This window comes from Lissotriton vulgaris, chromosome 3_1, assembly GCF_964263255.1.
Source record: "Lissotriton vulgaris chromosome 3_1, aLisVul1.2, whole genome shotgun sequence".
Lineage (NCBI taxonomy): Eukaryota > Metazoa > Chordata > Amphibia > Caudata > Salamandridae > Lissotriton > Lissotriton vulgaris.
In genome coordinates this window covers 1,237,903,076-1,237,923,445 of record NC_141689.1, presented here as the reverse complement: position 1 = coordinate 1,237,923,445, position 20,370 = coordinate 1,237,903,076, and the positions used below count along the sequence as shown (strand labels likewise).

At 45.0% G+C, this 20,370-nt stretch overlaps 1 protein-coding gene across 1 annotated transcript in view; it reads left to right on the top strand.

Annotated features, from left to right (window-relative positions):
* PRAG1 (PEAK1 related, kinase-activating pseudokinase 1) overlaps window positions 1-20,370 on the top strand; it is a 137,665-nt gene that overhangs the window by 100,567 nt on the left and 16,728 nt on the right. The window contains exon 5 of the mRNA XM_086961710.1: window positions 13,421-14,160. Within this exon, the coding sequence (XP_086817836.1) occupies window positions 13,421-14,160 (740 nt within the window). The remainder of the gene's footprint in view (window positions 1-13,420; window positions 14,161-20,370) is intronic.

Sequence of the window (20,370 nt, the reverse complement as noted above, 5' to 3'; positions counted from 1 at the left end):
TCCTATAGGCCGTCTCCTAGGGCAGCGCATGCGCGCTGCGCTAGGCTCGACCTAAAAAATAAGAAGCTTGGGAGGGATTGATCAACCTGAAATGGATACCATAGACAATTAAATACCGCTCCTTGTTATAACGCACTAACATGCTGGAAGAACACCCCAGAAAACCAAAGGCTATGTTATTCCAGTTAGAGGGCCTTTTTCACAAATGCAGTTTACCAGTAAACGTGATATATTTGTGGGGGTGGAGGGTGGTGTGTGTACGCAGCTGGCTATTTTCCTGAAATGGGGTTTACGCTCAGGAACACTAGCCAATGTAAAGGCTTACAAAGTATTGTTTTGCTTAAAACTGGATAATTGTTCAATGCTTATACTAATGTGCATGCTTAAGCATGGGGCACAGCAACTGGAACACTTGTTTGCTGTGGGAGTACATTAGAAGAATAAAATCCGTTATTGTCTTTTGAGTGGCCTATTCCTGTAATATTAATGCAATATTTTCCCCCTTTTAAACAAACGAGCTACTATAAAAATGCTAAAAAAGAAAGTGGAATGGCAACGAGAGCAGGGATACAAAAGCTTAATGGATAAGAAAGTACATGAAAGGGGTACAAGAAAATAAACCAACAAGACGCAAGATTAAACGCTACACTGAAAAGAAAACATTCAAATATAGAAATCTAAAGAGAAAAAGAAATGTTCAATTAGAAATAAAAAAATGGATACAATAATTAGTAGATACTAAAACATATAGTAAAATAATCCTTTTTCATGCTCAGAGTGTATTGTAGTAGTTGAACATGAGCTTTATGTGAGAGGTACTTAAGCTACGTATTTGAATACTTTTTTTAGACTGTTCGTTTGATCATTTGAGTACTGACTTCTTTATTGTGCTATCTAAAACTGGCAAACAAATTGAGACATCGGCCTTGATTGTGACTTTTACATTTATAGTACTTTTGTCAGCAATCGCATTTCGATAGGTGATTCTTTACATATCAGGTACACTATCCCTATTGGCCTCCTGAGTTAATTTTGAAACTGCCACTCGGTCTTTAACTTGAGGCAGACTGGCTTTTCTTTGATGAGGCAGGAATTGCATCACCCTACAGGCGGGGGCAGTGTCTTACTACACATGCCTGCAGGGGTGGCGGGGACGAGGTCTCTAGTGTGTTCTTCTGATTCCCTCCATAGCAGTACACTAATTGAGAGCACTGACTGTGCACAACCTCTATGTTGCAGAGTCAGTGTGCTTCCTGACAAGTTCTTTGCCTCTGCACCCGTGTCTGTAATACACTAACGACACAAAGGCACAGTTTTCTGTCATTTGTATGGAGCCATGACCCCATGCAAATGAGGGAGTGCCTCTTTTGACTGTGCCGAAGCAATCCATATTGTAGAAGGGGTAACACAAGCATAAGGAGACACCTCTGTAATACTTAAGTGCCGATGGGTGCAAGAAACCACAACAAATGCCTGTTGTGCTCTGGGGCACTTTCTCTAATAAGGTGGCCTGTTGTGTGAGTTAATCTGATTCATATTGGTTAGAATCAATCATTTCTGATTGCATTTTGGGCAATAAAGGCATCTTGTTAAATATAATTTGAGAAAAATATAATCAGAAAGGGACAATTAGTTATAGTTTCCTTACCTTTAGAATACCCCCAGGCGTCCGACTTGATCCGTAGAATTTTTTCATCAGCAGTACCCCTGTGTGTCGAAAGGTGGCGTCGGTCGGATCTGTATTTGTCGTTGGCGTCGTGGTCGCTTGGATGAGGTCGCAGTAGCTACTTAGACAACGCCCTAGTACGTTGACATCAGTTCTTTCTTTTTCCACACCAGCCAGCACAGACCTGGAGAGAGCGGTAACTCCAGTTTCTTTTTGACTGACTTTTTTGCGACTTTTGTCGACACCTTTTTTGAGTCTATCGACTCCTGGTGCACATAGGGATGTTCTGTTTCAGGGCTTGCGGTTCCTGCCGAAAGCAGATGGCGGTGATGGATCTGCACCGCCTGTGCCTGGAACACGACCACGACCCCAAGTCGTGTTCCGACTGCCGGACCATGAATCCAAAGTCTTTGCGGGAGCGGTCCCGAAAGCTTCTCGAGGCCTGGCAGTCTGCTCCGCACCGTTCAAGGTCCCAGTTGCATGGAGACCGGTCGCAGAGCCACCACCACCACTTGTCTTTGCACTCCTCAGGTGAGTCGAAGCACAAGAAGAAGTCAAAGAAGCATTGTCGCTTTTTGACTTCTCCCCGTCCGTCGGCCGACGCGACGAGGTATTCGGAAGGTGCCCCTCACGCAGCTCCGCGTGCGGAGCCCGTAGGGTCGGCTCCGAGTTTCCCTCCCTTCCCGGGAGCCAGAGCGATCCTTGCCCAGCTTTAAAGCTTTTATGAAGTGATGCAATCCATCTTTGGGTAGCCCGACTGCGCTGGCACGCTTTCGGCCCACGCTGACTTGGCTGGAAGCCCTGGGCCTTAGACACCGGCGGCTCCGGCACTACTGAGTTCCCTTGGATCAAAGCCTGGATCCGGATCGGCACAGGTCAACCGTATAACATCTCCCCCGGCGCTGATTCCACTCGCACCACATCCGCAGCCGACACTGGTTGTGTCCCCAGCCAGCGTCGACCCCGGCCTCCACCCTGACGTGGACACAGAGCCGAACCCACGTCGACTGATGCGGGATCCGGCACAAACAGGTACTTTTGTATCCCTGTTATACCCTGGTGTTCCTTTCAGGCCAGATTGGCAACCAGTGGAGGGTGAGGTGGACTGGGAAGGGTCTGGAGACCCTTTAACTGACCAGTTGGAGTATGACCCAGACTTGAGAGTGGAGTTGGGGGAAGCCATTGGTCTGGATTCCTCCCTAGACCTTGGCATGTTGTCTCCTCCTACCGTGGCTACGGAGGAGGGAGCTTCTTACGCAGTGGTGTTGCGTAGGGCGGCCGAGGCTCTCAACCTCGAGCTACCTACGGTGGCAGTCAGGACTAACCTCCTGACAAAGATGCTTCAACTGGCAGCGAGCTCTTCGGAGCCCCTTCTGCTGATCAATAAAACCCTAACTGACATCCTTTTAGGCACCTGGTCTAGGCCCGACACAGGGGTTCCTGTGGATAGGATGATTGCCCTATGCCACCACCCGTCTTCTGTTGGCCAAGGGAGCCATCAAGCGAGTTCCTGCCCTAGAAGTTGGTTGTGGTTGCTATTCCCACTACTTTCTGGTGTCCAAGAAGGACAAAGACCTTCGTCCTATCTTGGATCTCAGGAACGTCAACAGATTCCTCTTAAAGTAGAAGTTTAAAATGTTGACGCTAGCTCAGGTCCTGTCTGCCCTCGAACCTGGAAACTGGATGGTAGCGTTGGACTTGCAGGGCGCTTATTTTTACATCCCTGTCCTGCCGGCCCACCGGTGTTACCTGTTGTTCACGGTGGGCTGCGAGCACTTTCAGTTTACAGTGCTCCCCTTTGGCCTTACCAGCGCCCCTCAGGTGTTCACGAAGGTGATGGCGGTGGTCGCAGCTCATCTGCGCAGATCAGGCGTTCCTGTCTTCCCTGTCTCGATGGCCAGCTGTGGAAGGTGGACTCGCCTCAGGCAGTCTCCCAGCTCCAGACTATGGCGGACCTCCTGCACTTGCTGGAGTTCACTATGAATGTGCCAAAGTCACACCTGACTCCCTCTCAGAAGCTCCTTTTCATCGGAGCCGTTCTGGACACAATGCAGTTTTCGGGTGTATCCTCCTGAGGTTCTCTTGTTTCTCCTTTCTCTGGCCAACAGGGCTCGGCCCTGGGCACTCTAAAGGGCTACCTCTCAGCCATTTCAGCCTTTCTTAGGCTTCATGCTCAGCCTTCTCTTTTCAAGTCCCCGGTTGCAAATCGCTTTCTTAAGGGCATTACTCATCTTATAACTCCTGTTCCCTTGGTAATGCCTCAGTGAGACTTGAACTTGGTTCTTACTTACCTAATGTGCTCTCTTTTTGAGCCGCTTCATAACTGTCCTCTAAGACTTCTTACTTTAAAGACTGCCTTTCTGGTTGCCATCACCTCTTCTCGCAGAATGAGTGAGCTCCAGGCTCTTTCTTCAAGACCTCCTTTTCTGGTTGTTCATCCGGACATGGTCATCCTAAGAACCAGACCTTCCTTTCTTCCCAAGGTGGTTACTTCTTTCCACATTGGTACAACCATCACTTTGCCCACCTTCTTTTCGCCTCTGCATCCTTCTAAAGAGGAAGAGAGGCTCCACCGTCTGGATTCAAATTGTGCTCTTTCTTTTTATTTGGATCGCACCAAGCAATTCGGGTGGATGACCAGCTCTTTGTCGGCTACGTGGGTGCCAAAAAAAATTTGGGCTGTGCACAAACGGACGATCTCTAGGTGGGTTGTTTTGTGCATGAAAGCTTGTTATTCTTAGGCAAAGAAGGAGCCTCCAGTGGGACTGTGTGCCCATTCTACCATGGTGACGGCAGCTACCACTGCTTTGGGACGGGGAGTCCCCCTCAATGACATCGGTCAGGCAGCTACGTGGCCATCTCTGCACACGTTCACAAAACATTACTGCCTGGACAGCCAAGTCCAGAGAGACTGCTTCTTTGGCCATTCTGTTCTCCAGGAGTTTCTGGTATGAACTTGGTTCGCAGACCCACCTTTGTGGTTGATATTGCTGGGGAATCTATTCTAAAGGTTAGGAATCTAATTGTCTTTTTCAGATGAACAAGTTATTTACCTTCAGTAACAATATATCTGTAAGAGACATAGATTAGTTCTAGATTACTTACCGCCCTACCCATCCTCCCCGTTCTGCGAACTGATTTCTAGTGTTAAGGACTTCCTTTCAGGGCCCTAGTTTTTTGCACCAGTAGTCAGTGTCTTGCATGGTTCTGTGTTTCTGGCGTGGATTGACATGTAAAAGAACTGACGTCAACATGCGACGGTGGCGTCTATGTAGCTGCTGCAACGTCATTCCGGCGACCATGATGCCAACGACATGTGGAGCCGACCGACGCCACCTTTCAACGCGCAGGGGTACTGCTGCGAAAAAATTCTCTGGATCCAGTCTGTCGCCTGGGGGTACGGTAATTCTAAAGGTAAGGAATCTTTAACTAATCTATGTCTCTTACAGATATATCTTTACCGTGGGTAAGTAACTTGTTCTTCAAACACTGAAAATTCCGAGGAATCATTGCCTTGTTCCAAAGCTTGTGGGCTGCAGTGATGTGCAGTATGGCATTTGCTATGCAGTGCACTATAAGGCCTGAATAGCAATATCGACAATAAGCTTTTTGGGATTCCTGTTGTACTCTGTAATACAGTAACAGTGGGAAGACCAGTAGTTTGTTTCACATGTGCAATAAGTCAACAAGATTTTCCACAGCATGTGCAGGAGAGGATACATGCAAAGATGGCGCAGGGTTCACTGCTTGGTGTGAAATTGAGTGTTCTATTACTAAGTGACAGAAAGTCAAGCCATTAAACACATGTACTAGCAAAAAGCAGTTTATTCTACATTTGAGGTTTCAGTCTTGAGTATCATAAAGGACATTCATATGAGTGTAAAACGCATGTGCTCACTTGTTAAAAGTCAATGTTTTTCCTGGCTCAAAAGCCAGAGGGTCATCATCAAGGCAGAGAACATTTTATAGACCATCTGGGTTGCATTAGAAAAGCCGTAAAGGGTCAAAATGTGAAAAAACAGCATCCGTGCTTGTGAAAGAGGTAGACGATTCAGTTTTCAGGCATGAGAAAAGCAATGTTCGCTGGGCCAAGGTCGCCACCGTATCGGAATAAGGTAGAGTGGACACCTGTCTGCCAAGCTGTCGTAGGTAGCAGACAGCAAATAAATCGTTAGATGATAGGAGTGATTTATAGCCTGTCACCATCTATCTGAGGCCTGCATCCACTGCCCTCACCTGCAGCCTGGCCAGGTCTACATGTTGGTAATGGCCAACTACCTCTTGGCCTGCACCAGGTTTATTATTCCTAACACCCCACGCCAATCAATTATGCAGCTTGGTCCTACCATTTGCAGACATCCATCTAACGTTGTCAGTGCCTTTTGGTCAGACTCAGACCTGAGATTAATTAGCCACTGGTTTAGAAGGCTATTGTATATATGCACCTTCTCCACAAATCAACAGGTGCAAAGCCTCCTTACGGGTCATGCTCTGCCAAAAGATTACTGTATACTACTGCAGAACCCAATCCCCAAGTGCAGTGTTAAATGAGGGTTATTTTATAACCTGACTCAAACAAGTAAGCGTTGTTACCTGGGATTGCAGCATTGGTTGTTCTCTTGGCGTTAAAACGGGGCCTCATGGGTGCAGTGCTGACAAAGTATTTTGTTGCTCATCATGCTGACCAGACAACCTGTTTAAGCAATATAAACCTTTAGTGATTGAAACATCAGGCTTGCATGTCAGCCAGTCAAACCAGATCTGCTTTAAGCAAAGTGGTGCATAATTACAGAAGCTCATTCTCCCAAGGGAGCTTGATCAGTCAGATCTCCTGAGGTCCATCCCCGCCCTGCCCCGGGCTCCCAGTCGACAGAACTAATGTACTCTTATTGGTGAAACTCTGCAGCAGATCTTTGCTAACATTAGCATGAAAGTGTCTGTAAAATACCTTTGAGCTTGATCCCTTCTAGGATTTTCTGGCAGCCAAAATCTAGGCTTACAATTATTCATAAGGAAAAGATAAAAGTGGTGAGTGGAATGCTTAAATGCATTTCAGCCACTGGTAATTATATCTGTCCACTGATTCGCCTCTCTCCCCTCCCTGCCATGCCACTCTAAACAGAGACCAGCCATATGCAAATCAGCAATGGTCCTACTTAAATAGGAACAGGCTAGCCCGAACTGCAAGGCCTAATCCCATAAGGATTGAACTACAAGCAGCCCCAGGTGAGTTGTTCGTATCTTTGGACTCATGGTAACACATCAAGGGGCTGGTGCTGAAAATACAGATCTGTTTTGCTTCTTAAAATCGATGTGCTTGAGTGGGCGTAGTGACTAAGAAGTCTTCTCCACTAACATAGAATGGATCAAAGACTGTATTCGTTAAATTGTGGCGCAGTGACATCATCAGTGACTCACTAACGAAGTTACTGATAATTACAGCTAATCTCCAGTAGTGGCTGCTACTTGACCTGGGCGGTGGGAGGGGTGACGGAGGAAGGGGGACAAAAAAGGAAGAAAAAAACACTTTAAAACGGCCATCCGCTGCCTCTCCTCCGCCCTCTTATTCCTATCTTCTGTCCCGGCTACCGGAAGCACCAGAGCTCCTAGGCCGTGGTTCGCGGCTCAGACCGGAAATGGAAGGCTGGGCATGTTCCTCACCAGGCTGTGCATTACAGCTTGGTGGGGAAGATGCAAAGGGTAAAATAAATGTTATCCCCTCAATGAGAAGGGGGTCATCTTCAATATCTCTACAACACAGTTGTATGCCTCCAAGTCATCTATTCAAATATTCTTTACATTAATGGGTCCAGACACAACGTAGTCCTTCCTTGCCTAAAAAACAAATAATGTCGATTTGAATGATAATGATAATGATCATAACCTATTATTTACAGCATGTGTTGCTTGGTGGGCCTTAGCAGTATAATAAATAGAAAGTCAGTCAACAAAAAGAACCAGCCCTCACCAACTCTGCTACCATCTCATGGCCTAAACTGAATGACCTAATGCGGTGCCCTAAGGAATGGTGGTTCAGTTTCTCCAGGGAAGCAGGAATGTTAAACTTGCTCATCTTGGCTCCCTTCAACAGTCCTTTAACAACTCTGCAGCTACATTTCAATAGGTCACTGAATATTTTGTTTGGTCAATAAAATTATTCACCAATCACCTTCAGGCCTTGACCGATTGCTTTCTTTACATTTGCAATTGCACTTGTATGTTCTCACTCTCAGGATGCGCATTCAGAATTCCAGTTTGGATTGATGGAATGGGCACCGAGACAATTGCCGAGGAAAAGCGAGAGAAGGAAGAATTGTCTCCAGGTGGTGCTCTATTTTGGAATAAACTCATACTAAAGTAAACTCCTGGTATCTGCGATTATTTAACACAGATTCTGTATAAACGTGGATTTCAAATGTTACCTTTTTTGCTACTGTGCCCCAAGATGAGAGCTGTTAATAATGGACCTATCATCCCTCACTTTCCTTTTCCAGATTCTTAGTTGTCACGCCCACATGGTCTCTCATTGACGCCTGTTTCACTGTCCACCGCCTTGCTCTACGTGTCTTGTATATTAAAATTGACCTCATGTGTTGAGGTTCCATTCCAACCATCAGGGAATAGCTGGTACTACCCAGTGTCACCCTAGTTTCCATTACGAGATTTTCATTGGTGACAGCCATTTTGCTAAATTTAGGAGAAAAATGACACATTTCAGACATTTTTCAAAACATTCTCAAAAAGCAATGCCGCTACTCAAGAGATAGTCTCTGTTTCTTAAATTTGTGCTTTCAAATGTTTTGGAGATTGCCAGGCTATTTATGACAAATGTTAAGGCTTTTGTCTGTCAATGCAAAGGTCCTTTAAATTCGAAAACGGGATCACTTGCGGTTTTATTCAAGGTGAAGTTGCCTTTTCCTGATGTGTGTTCTTTTCTGTTCCGACTGCCATTTGGTGTTACTTGTTCTGAGTTTCCTCTCTCGGAGAATGAGCGTTGATTGAGGGCAAATCATTGGGGAAGTGCTTTGTGGTTGAAGTGTCTCCAAACACAACAGTTTGTTTAGCGCTGCTCTGTTTGCTTCAGTGGTGCTTAGGGTCTCATTAATCAGCCCGCACTCGCCTGCCGTTGACGGACTTGCGAACTCATCCTTTATCCTAAAATAGCTTCAGGGGGATGTGCACCGCTCAGTGCACTGCCTGCAGCCAACCAGGAGCTCCAGCAAGGACCCACGGATGAGAACCGGACCACATCTAAGGTGCTGCCTCCTTAAGATGCAGTGCCTGCCGGCCTTACTTACTAAGCCAGATATACCTCATATATTTGCAAAAGTTTTTTTTCGGAGTAAAAAAAAAAACATGTCTCCTAATAATTAATAACCCAGTCTAATCTCCATATGTCCAGCTGGTTTTAACACCACGGTGACCTACCAAAGCCACAATGGTATTTTAAGTGAAAAGGGTCTCAAACCTAGTCCTAAGGCGTTCTTCCCAGAACCTGGGGGATTAATGAAAGGTATGTGTCCCGTGTTAAATAAAGGCAATGGACGCGCCCCCCCCCCCCCCCCTCCTTCCCCCGCCCAAGAACAGTGGCTGCTCATACTACAAAGGCCCCCACAATTGTTTTTGCAGATCGGGGATCGTGACTAGGTCTGAACAGGAAGCAGAGATAATCCATGTGTTTTTTGTGTTGCAGTTTGGTGTCTGTCTTTTCACAAGAAGCCCGACATCCTGTTTTCATGTTGCTCATCATAACGTTTCATCAGGAGACGGTTAGACCACGATGATTTCAAATTAAAACATTTTCCTTTGATTTGCAATCATCCAGACTTTTATCCTTTTGCCACCACACCCACCCGCTCTTCCACACCTACCAGTCTAACCCGTGCACACCACTTCATGGATCAGCTATTGAAAATTCTTAGGGTATGCACAATTATGAAAAGTATGCATGAAATACAGCATTTATTCATATAGTGCATATATAACATCATGGCTCTGAAGTACACTTTTAAAGCAGCCAAGTGGCCCTTCTGTGTTCCTCTGTTTGTACCTGGTGTGGTGGATTTTTCTTTGCTGAACAGGCACGCTCAATGTCACGCAGTGATCTGGATTTAACCGATCTAATATTTTTTTTTCTCGGTTTTTACATGTACTGTATTCAGTTTTGAAGTTGAGTGGTAGGACCGATCATGCAGCTTAAGCGTTCATATTAGTGAGCAGGCGCTAGACTTTGATACATTGGTGCCTATTTACAAAGGTATTTTGCTGAATGTAAAGCAGTACACCTGTAGTACTCTTGCATGCCCTACTGATTTGGCCCCAAAACATCTAAAATTAGATGAAAACGTGAATTTTCAGGGAGCAATCATACACAGTAAGTACAGATAGACAAGACTGTATCATCTCTGCACTGTTACTAATAGGGAGTTGGATATTTCCAGTCCAAGTCACAAATGTTAGTAAGAGTAAGTGAAAAAGCACTTTTGTAGTACTACTTCCCAAAGCCCTAAATACCTTTGTCAGTCGGACCCATAACTATCGGGTCCAATGTAGAGCAGAACGTGGTGTCCAGGGGCAGATGCCTCATGCGGCACTGGTTTGGAGATGCGCTATAGAGACCCAGATCTTCAGCCCCATGTGTCCAAGTAGTGTTCCTTGATAACTACACTACAAAAATAGAGCTTTCACTTTTATTTTATTTTGAAGGTTTTGTATAGCGCAAACAAGACCCTTGCTGGTATCCGAGAGCTTTACAGGACAAAATATAGGTGACAGATATATACATAAAAGTACTATAGGTTATGTTGATACAGAAGTGGTAACTATTTCAGACTAACAAATATATACACAGCTGCATAAATAGTTCAAGTGAATTTGGCCAAGAGAATCAATTTCACTGCTTTTTCGAAAAATGCCGGGAACGGGTTCTGTCTCGTTTCTGGAGCCATTCCTGAGAAAAGAACATCACAAAGCAGGCATATAATTTAGGTGGCAAATAGTCAGTCTTTAGAGGTATCATTTCATATATAGAGTTCGAGCTTGAGAGGCGAGAAAGTCTTTTTTTTCTAAACTCTTTTAAACAAGTTCAAGAGACAGTATAATTATATTCGTCATAGCATGCATAGTTGAATTTCGATTACATCATTTAGGAGAATATGGGCATGGTAAGAGTGGACAACATTATGCATTTGATGAAGACATATATTTAAGGGACAAGCCCTCTACAGTCAGCTTGAGCTCCTTGGGTTGGTTCATGGCTCTCCAATGACCCCCTGTGTGCACGCGAGAGAGTAGTTCTTCTGAGATGCAAGCAGGAGTATATTAAATTAAACCATGAGCTAACAGTTTTAAATCGACTGTGTTGCGTGTGTTCAGGTTTTTCAGTTCTTTTGTGAAACAGCTTGGCGGGCACAACAGCAGCTTTACAGTTATGTGAAGTGGAAGAAACGCTTCCTGTTTACAGATTACTAATAATAGTTATTTTTGAAAATATTTCAGCTTGAGTATGGAATTTAGCTTGGGCTACAGGAAACGCGCTTTGCCAGAGAAACAACGTACCTCCTAGTTTGCAGACTCTCTTGCACAACAACTGGAAGTCATTCTGGTCAATACAAGCCTTTCTCACTGAATTCCAGATTGTTTCTAGTGTTGTCCTGGGGACAATTTTACCCTTTTTCAACATCGTTAAGAAGGTGAATATTAAGTAATGACAAAAGGAAGAACGAAAGTGAAATGAGCAGGTCAGAGTACAACTCTAGGGACAAGACAGCGCAACGCCAAAATGAAGCATAAAAACAGTGAATGTTTCAAAGGCGCTAGCGGCAGGGTAGTGCAAACATAGTGGCAACTGGGAGTAGTGAGTCATGGATGTTTAAGATAAAATGCTGGACCTTACAGAGTCTAAGGGTATACCCGGCAAAGAGCCAGTGGATGACGGTACTCTGATAGAGAAGCAGGGGTGTATCTGCTGGACAGCCAAATCGCTACCAAAGCTGCCTAGAAAAGCTCTTTATGGCACAAGGAAACCTTCATCCTTGCATGACATAAAACATGACTGTCTCCCTTGTGTTGGGTAGCACGCTCACTCTAAGTGTGACTAAAGGTTGACTTAGGAACCTCACATGGCTCAATATTCTGAGACATGCTGCGTCCAAGGCCAGCACCTCTTGGAGCGAGGTTAGACCTCTGGGCTGCATGGATCTGTTTCTCGTGCAGCAACGCTTTTGAGCTTGCAAGGATTTCAGAAAGCAGTAATCTGCGCTTGGAAGATACACGTGTGTTATTACCCCTGACAAAAGGCCCCTCTCCACATCTGTTGGGCATCCTCCGAGCTGCTGTGGACCAAATCGAGAGGAATAACCCCCAAGCTTTACTGAGTACCGAGACAACAGCCATCCCGTGAATCTGCTTTGCATCAGGCTGCCTCATCTGAGGGCTTGTCAATGAACAGAAAAGAGAATTTGTTAAATCTTGCCTCCTACTACTTAGCTTCTGAACTGCTGCTGCCTTTAACCTCTTTAATTTTCAGGAAGCGAGGTGAAAATAATTCAGGACCCTACAAACTAATGCCCCAGAGGGAGGAATACACAAATAAATTAGAGCTTCAAAGATTTCAAGGAGAACTTGGAGAGCAAAAGCGGCTAACCAGGAAGAAAGTGGGTCTTTTGATCTTTCTGTAATGTTACCATAGGTTGGCTGATTTTCAGAGTATCCTCATAGAAAAATATCTATTTAATGAACCTAATTGGAAACCAGTAGCCTGGGCTGTTGGAGGCATCTCTGTTGTAACTGTTAAATGCAAACGAGGAACAATCTAACCATTTCAATAGACCAGCGGTTCTTAAGTCTTGCACTGGGGGTCGCGGACTAGTTCGAATTTTAAATAATATTTTCAGATTAATAACGTATTTATACATAAAAAGTAAAATGTAAATTGAACATTTTTAAATGCTTTGTAAATGTGAAGAAATGTGGAAGTGGAGGCTAAAAACTAAGTGGTGTCCTTAGCTTGATTTGTGGGAGCAGCCAAGAACCACAAATGGAATCCAGTATGGATGATGGGCGGCCTCATTTAAAGCACTGGTATACACCGGCAAAAAAGCGAGCAGGGGTTAGGATCAAATATGACAAAGTGATATGCTTTAGTGTAGCATATTGCTTAGTCTTTTAGAAATAAAAGTACATTCTGAAATACTCTAACGTTTACGTTAAAATGACATTAAAAAATATATATTTTGTTTATGAATTAAATAAATTACGTCATAATTTTTGTTTTGTTTGATGTGTACTCTTTATTGTTTTGAGATTCAGCTAGTAGGAGCCTTGCTTCCAGTTGTTTAGTGGAGGCACTTACAAGTCATAATTTGTGTGTTTGACGTGTAATAAGAGGAACTGCCTATTCCAGGGACTTTGGCTTCAAGTTGTGATTTGGTGTGGTCCACTCAAGGCAAAATGTTAATAACTACTGAAATATAGAGTAAATTAGGGCTCAGGAAGGGAAGTAGGTATTTGACTTTGATGGAGTTAGGTAAAAAAATTACTATATAATAGGCAATACATTCATAGGCGATTGATGAGTCAGATGGATTCTCTAACAGCGAGTTTTGTTTTTAACACTCCTCTGAAGTCCACGCTTTTGTCATTCAGTTTTTCGTACACACACTGGCCGTACCAGATATCATGTTCGAATCTCCATTGTCTTGAATGATGAGCTCAGCCTTGAGTTAACTCATGTTGTTTGTTTCTTTTTCTCAGGGCAGTCCAATGAAGGAGTCCATTCTCCTGCTCCACCGCAAGGTACGAAGAAACACCTTCTTTCTCTTCCACTTTCCATGTCTTCAAGCGAGGACAGTCCATTTGTTGGGTCTTTACAGCCACCTCCGCTCCCTCTGAAGAAGATAGTGGGCAGAACAGCGTCTGCACCGGACAACTCTTTTTGGGGTCAGGCATCTCCAGGACTTCGGCTCCTGAGTCCCACCAGCCCCAGGCTGAACATGAGTCAATCAGAGAGCAATGTCTTCCGCCAGGAAGGTGGCCAGTTCAGCTGTCCCTCAAGCCCAGGGGACAGCCAGCACCTGTTCTCCTCTTCTGAATCACTAGAGAAAGTCTGCAGAGGTCATGGCCACAGGACTGAGGCAAGGAGCTGGCAATGCCTTCAGAGTCGGTCTGCGCACTCCTTGTCCTCCTCCCAGTTCAACATGTCCAGCCACGGGTCATCTGGATCTACTCTTCAGCTGCACCACCTCCTCAGCAACATCGATAACAAGGAAGGAATGTATGCCAAGCTGGGAGGCCTGTATGCAGAATCCTTGCGGCGCCTGGTGGCGAAATGCGAGGACTGTTTCATGCGGGACCAGAAAACGGAACTCTGCTTTAACGAGAACAGCTGGTCACTTTTTAAGCTAACCTGCAACAAGCCCTGCTGCGACTCTGGGGATGCCATTTATTATTGCGCAACCTGCGCAAAGGACCCGCAGAACACCTATGCAGTCAAGGTATGACATATTCCATAATTTTATCTCTACTCTATTACGCTTACTTAAACTTTTTTAGGATCATGTTTCCTCAGTGGCAGTCATTCATGTAATTGTATTTAAAGGGAAATTCATACAACCCCCCCCCCACACACACACACACTTTTGCCTGCCTTCCACACGTGCCACCTCTCAGTAATGTCTGCTCAGATCCTGCATTGCCCACTCAATGCCACCAGAGGAGCATGGTACCCACCCATCATATTCCCAGGTAAAGCACATCCTTTACTGTGATGGCATTGAGTGGGTGTCAGTTTTGTACTGAGTGGGCATCCGTTGGCCCAAATAGAGGTTAGTGGAGAGAACATTAAAAAACAACCGATGGGTTAATGGTATGAGGATACAATTAGAAGGCAACTAGCAAAGTAAGTATTTAAGACAAGTGGTGAGTCTATGCGTGGAAATTTGTAGCTTTAACAATTGTTAGTTGAAGTGTTTCTCCTTAAAAGAGAATTATCCGTTTATTGGATACTCGCACAGAAATATCAGATTGTGGGTGATTTGATGAGGGAAGATACATTTTTTTATGGGCCTTCCCAATGGAAAGCATGGTGCAGCGGCAATAGAATATGGTCTGTAAATATCCTCCTCTCTGCACTGATATGGACTAAGTGAGGAGATTTATGAAGCGATTCTAGGTCAAACAGAATGATCCAGGTTTGTATATCCAGAACTCCATAAGAGTGCTCTGCCTATTTACTCCCATTCCCTGTCAATGGCAAGTAATGGAGCTGCAGAAAAGTAGAACATGATCTGTCCTGATGCTTATAAATGTTCGTCATGTGAGAATTTAAGTTCTTTAATCATTCTAGTTGATTCTGACAAATGCTTCAGGTGAAATGGTTTATTGGTCCATTTACATGCATTTTTAATGCCCCATAATGCGGAAGGAGGAACTGCAGCAATCAGTTTCCGCCATTTTGATTAAATATGTTGGTGCCTATTCACAAAGGTATTTTCGGCGGTAAAATATAAGTTCACATCCATAAATAGCTCTTGTATATTTATGGGTATTCCCAAATGCCGATCAGACCCTTCTCGCCCTAGAAATGGTTGGAGATTTACTCTAACTTCCAGGATGAGAAGTGGGACTGATTATTTACCCCCAGATGTTTGCAAGTGGTGTAGGGGGAGAGCTGTATCCATGTTTTCCTCATGGAGCAAAAAAAATAAAGATGACATTTGCACGGGGGCGAACGTGCAGGTGGCTGGAGGGTAGTGGGAAAAGAGTGATTTTTCCATGTACATACTACTACACTGTGTATTGTTCCACACAGTAGGAGTTGTAGCATCTGTAAACTGTTGCATGACATTTCAAGTAGAACATCTGGAAATCTGTGTCTCATGCAGTGGCTGCTCCTCTGCCTTAGCGGAGGAGCGTCGCCCCACTGCTCGCGGAGCAGTGTAAAGAAAATGAATAAAATGATAATAACATAAGTTGTTTTTATTTTATTTTTAGTATTGCCAGGTTAGGGCAGTGTGGGGCTTGGCTCCCGTGACATCTAGGAGGAGGAGTGGTTGCTGCACTCTAAAGTGCGCATGATGGCTTAGCTGGCTGTCCTGACCTGACCAAAACGTCATGCACACTGCATGTTCTACACACAAGCTCCATTATAGCCTGGGTGAAGAACATGCCCAAGCTCCCATTTCCTGTCTGAGCGCCAAACCACAACGCTCAGACCAATCATAACGCTGCATTGTAGCATTTTAATTGGCTTAGGGGAGCCTGGTCGCTTCCCGGTTGCGGAGAGGAGACCACATGAAATGAAATGAAGGATTTGTAAAGCGTAATAAAGACTGAGGGTATCTAGGCGCTGGATAGACACGCAGGCAGTGAAGTCCAATAGTAAGGTAAGTTTAGTAAAGCCAGGTCTTTAAGCGTTTCCTAAACTGCAACAAGTTGGGTTAATTTTTTAGAGAAGTAGGCAGGGAGTTAGAGTTTGGCGGTGGTATATGCAATGCTTTTGCCTCCCCACTGTACTTTAAACATCTTGGAGATAATCCGATTGTCATGTCTGAGGATCTCAGTGATCTGGCCGGGATGTAAGGCTTGCAGAGTTGGACATTTGCCTAGGGCCCTTGCCGCGTGTAGCCTTGAACGCAATACATAAGGCTTTGAACTGAATGCGTTTGCTGATAGGTAGCCAATGAAGCTGAGCGAGAGCCTTAGAAGCCGAGTCAAAGCGGGTAATCCCTAGCAGGACTCTGGCAGCGCATTTTGCGTCACCTGAAGTTTATGTATACTGCGCTTGCTTGCTCTAATGAGAAGGGCATTGAAGTCGTTCAGCCTAGAGCCTATTAAGGCCATGGGAGAGATAGAAGAGAAACGCGGTGTTCAGGTACCTCATTTTTTTTTAGATGCCACCCACCCACCTGCCCTGTCATCCTAGTACCGGCCACCACTCGTCTCATGAAGTTTTCTAGGTGACTACTGGGAATGTTGATTAGTTACAAAAAAAGGTGAAAGTACGTTCTGCCAAAGATTTTATTATCCGCCTACACCTTTATGTTTTCATTGGTGAATTGTTTCTATTAATTTTTAAAACGTAAACAAGCACTAAAAGAAATACAGGCGATACCCAGGTTTTTCCCATCCTCTGAATATAAAAAGGAAAAACTTCCAATATGGAGTGGGCACGTTGATGACCTCTTTCTGACACTACCCCCTCTACCCCTAAAATTCAAAAAACAAAAAAGAGAGCCCAAATCACAGTTTTGTTGTTTGGCAAGAGATAGCAACATCTCAGGCCTTATTTTATTACATAATCAAAACTTGCAACATTTTATAAAAGTACACAGCACTTCTCTTTACAAGGTTCCAACAGATTATTTTCGCATACCTTATCAGCTAGCCATCATGTTTCCTGCAGCCCCACACCTCGCCGTATATAAAGAATCATTGTAATGAATTCAGGCTTGCCCTTCAATCAGGCCCCCTGGCACTTGAAGGACTAATCCTAGAGCAGAAAAAACACAATCACTCTTAGGCAAGTCCCTGTCCTCTTACTTGTGCTGGAGGCCCTCTCACCCCAGAGCAAACCCTTACTTGGGGTACCTCTGCCACCCACCAGAGATCTTCCCTGCGCAAACGGGCCATATCATGGTCCCCTGGAACAGACTGCATCCGCCAACCACCCCAAAAGACCATTGTCCCTTAGCTCAACTATGCATGCATGAGAAGGTGGGTAAGGGGTGCGAGCAACACCAACCAAACCAACCCCCGCAAAGTTGTAGTTTCTTTACAGATTGCTGCAATCACCCCCTTTGAGGCCCATGTGATACCGGTGTACTCTGTGCCTTATTTCGTGTGAGATGCCCAGGGGACCTGAACTGTCTCAAGCAACCATGAATTCTCCTTGCGAAAAATAGATCCCCTGGCCCGCTGCGGCTTCTGCGGGTACTGCCCTCAGCAAATGGAGATGGTGCTCACAGCAAGAAGGGCAGGACAAAGAGTCTGAGCCCTACCTCACCACACCTTTTAACTAAGGTAGCCCAAGGCCGTGCCCTGCCACCACCAACAGCCACTGCAAGAACTCCCAGTGGTGTTAGGACCCTGCAAGGAAAGATGGCCTGCCAGGCCCAATGAAGGGCCATCTTCTGCCGGCCCTCCATCTTACCCTGTAGTCCAGCCCTGCCATCCATAATAAAGGCTCTCCCCAAACGTGGGAGAGCCAGCAATCATAGTTGCTATCAGACTCTTAAGACCTCGTGTTGCCTTCACCTTTACAGGTTTCTCAGGACCTGTCTTGGGGCTTTTCCCATTTCACCTTTGGCACTGATGGAGAGCGCCCTCCACAGCAGAGGCTTTCTTCATTAGCCTATTCAGTGTGTTTGTCTGTCATGAAACACATTTCAGTTGGCACAAAGCTTTTTTTATTGTCTTATACCGGATTCCTGTTTGCAAGCGGCATTTCCAGTTCTGTGATTTTGAACTAAGTCTATCACTTCAGTTTGGAGAGTCTTTAGTCATTTAAAGTTATCGTTGGTATTTGAAAGTATAGGTGACAGAATGAACCATGGTGAATGATGACCGATTCCCGAAAATTCTAGCTTTCAATTAAGTCTAGATAACGGGGACTTTCTGTGAATTAATAAATAAATAATAAATGAACTAAGTTTAAACAGTAAATGTTTAATAGTTTACACGTTTATCCATTAACTGTGCCCCCTGCTGTGTGTAAGCTCTCCTTAGGGTTTCCTTGCCTTGAAGCGTTACACTTACCATTAAAAGCTTCCTGCTTGCATTGCAAAGGCTTAAGCAGTAATGAAAAGCTGGTGACTTCACTTCCTAATTGTGGTCTTTTGTTGCATTAACCCACAGAGGCCACAGTTGTATTACAAACTATAAGATGTTCCCATCAATTCCATTGCAATTACAACATGGTAGGAAAATACCTGTTTCCTCCTGATCTGGTTCTGTGTGCGTGTGATGTGTGTGAATAGGAGTCCTGTAGAGCAGAGGTGTCTGGGTGGCTAGTGGAAGAAGATTTGACTGTTAAGTTATGCGGGCCCTCAGTTGTGATGTGCCTTGAACGTGTGTTTGAAAGTTTGAATTGAGCACATTTGTGTTTTGTTTGTGTATCGGGAGCCAGTGTGGTTCCCCGAGGTATGGTATAGTTTAAGTTCTCTGTGGGAGGTTGAGAATGAGTCTGCTGGTGAGTGAGTTTTTTTTTTGAAGTTTTCTAATGAGTTGCTTGTGATCCTAGCCTAGAGGGTGTTTCCATAGTCCAACTTGCTGATGATGATTCGGGCATGAGTGACAGTTTTTTTAAGTGTTGAACATCTCTCTCAACATTTTCAGGGTGTTGAAGCAGAATGCTGTGACGGCGCTGACTTGTGTGTTGTCGATGATTATTCAGACGTTCCTGGTGTGGTTCTGGGTGTGGGCTCAAGTGGGTGTGGTCAGAGTTTTGGCCAGCCCCAGTTTGAGTCCTATGGTGAGGTATCCTTGCTAAAGATCACTACTTCTATTGTGTCAGTGTTGAGCTTGTGACAGTTGCCTTTCATCCAGTTTGGGACTTCGGGCATGCAGGCGGTGAGCTTGTTTCTTGTGTTGTGGGTCATGTTCAAGAGGTAGAGTATGGGTTGCAGGTCGTCTGAATAAGAGAGAATGTTAACGTTGTATGTGCGGATGACGATGGCCAGGGGAATCATGTATGTCTTGAAGAGGGTGGGGCTGAGCGATGACCCTCTAGGCACTCTGCAGATGAGTTTGCAGGCTTCCAAGGAGTAAGGTGCTAGGCTGACAGCTTGTGTTCTATGTTAAGAAGGATCAGATTCAGTAGAGAGCAGGTTCTTGAATGCCAATCTTGTGTAGGCGTGATGAGAATTAGGTATGAAACTGTTCTAAATGCTGCAAAGATGTTCCAGGAGAATGAGGGTTGCCATGTTTTCTCTGTCCAGGATCATGTGTATGCTGTCTGTGCTGGCAATGAGTGATGTCTGTACTTTGGTTGGGACTGAATAAAGGAGCTAGTGGTAGCTGAGGCATCGGGGAGGCGCCGGTTAATTAGTTTACTGGGTATGGTACGAGGGTCTGTAGTTGGAGAGCATGCTAGGTCAGCAGATGGTTTCTTGAGAAGGGGCATTATGTTGGCATGTGTCCTGGTGTCCCGGAATGTGGCTGAGTCAATGGATGTGTTGATGATGGGTATTAGTGTTTTTGCACTGATCATTAAGGGTCATTTGGTGAAACTGCGGTGGCGGTGAGGGTCACATGGAGCCCCCGATTGGATGGTTTTCATGTTAGCAGCAATTTCGACGATGGTAATGAAAGGCCATGAGGTCGGAGTTTGTTCATCTGCCGTGATGGGAAGATGAGTTGGACGGGGTCGGGTTGAGGGTCAAAGTTGCTGAATTTGTAGGTGAATCTGTTACAGAAGAATTCAGCGAGCTTGTTGCTGGACTTGGCAGGAGGCATGGTAAAATCTTTGATGGTGAAGATTTCCTTGTTGCTGCTGCATTGATGCAATCTTTAAAAGCTGGTTGATTGATGTTCCGTATCGAGTGATAGTAGCATCTTAGGGATTTGAAGATGTATTTATCTGTGGTGTCTTGTTCATCATTTGCATTCCAGTTGCTTGCAGTGGTGTTTTTCCAGCCTGAGTTCCTCTTTGCACCAACTAGCCTGTGATCAGGCTCTTACTGTTGGGCCCTTGATGAAAGTCAGGG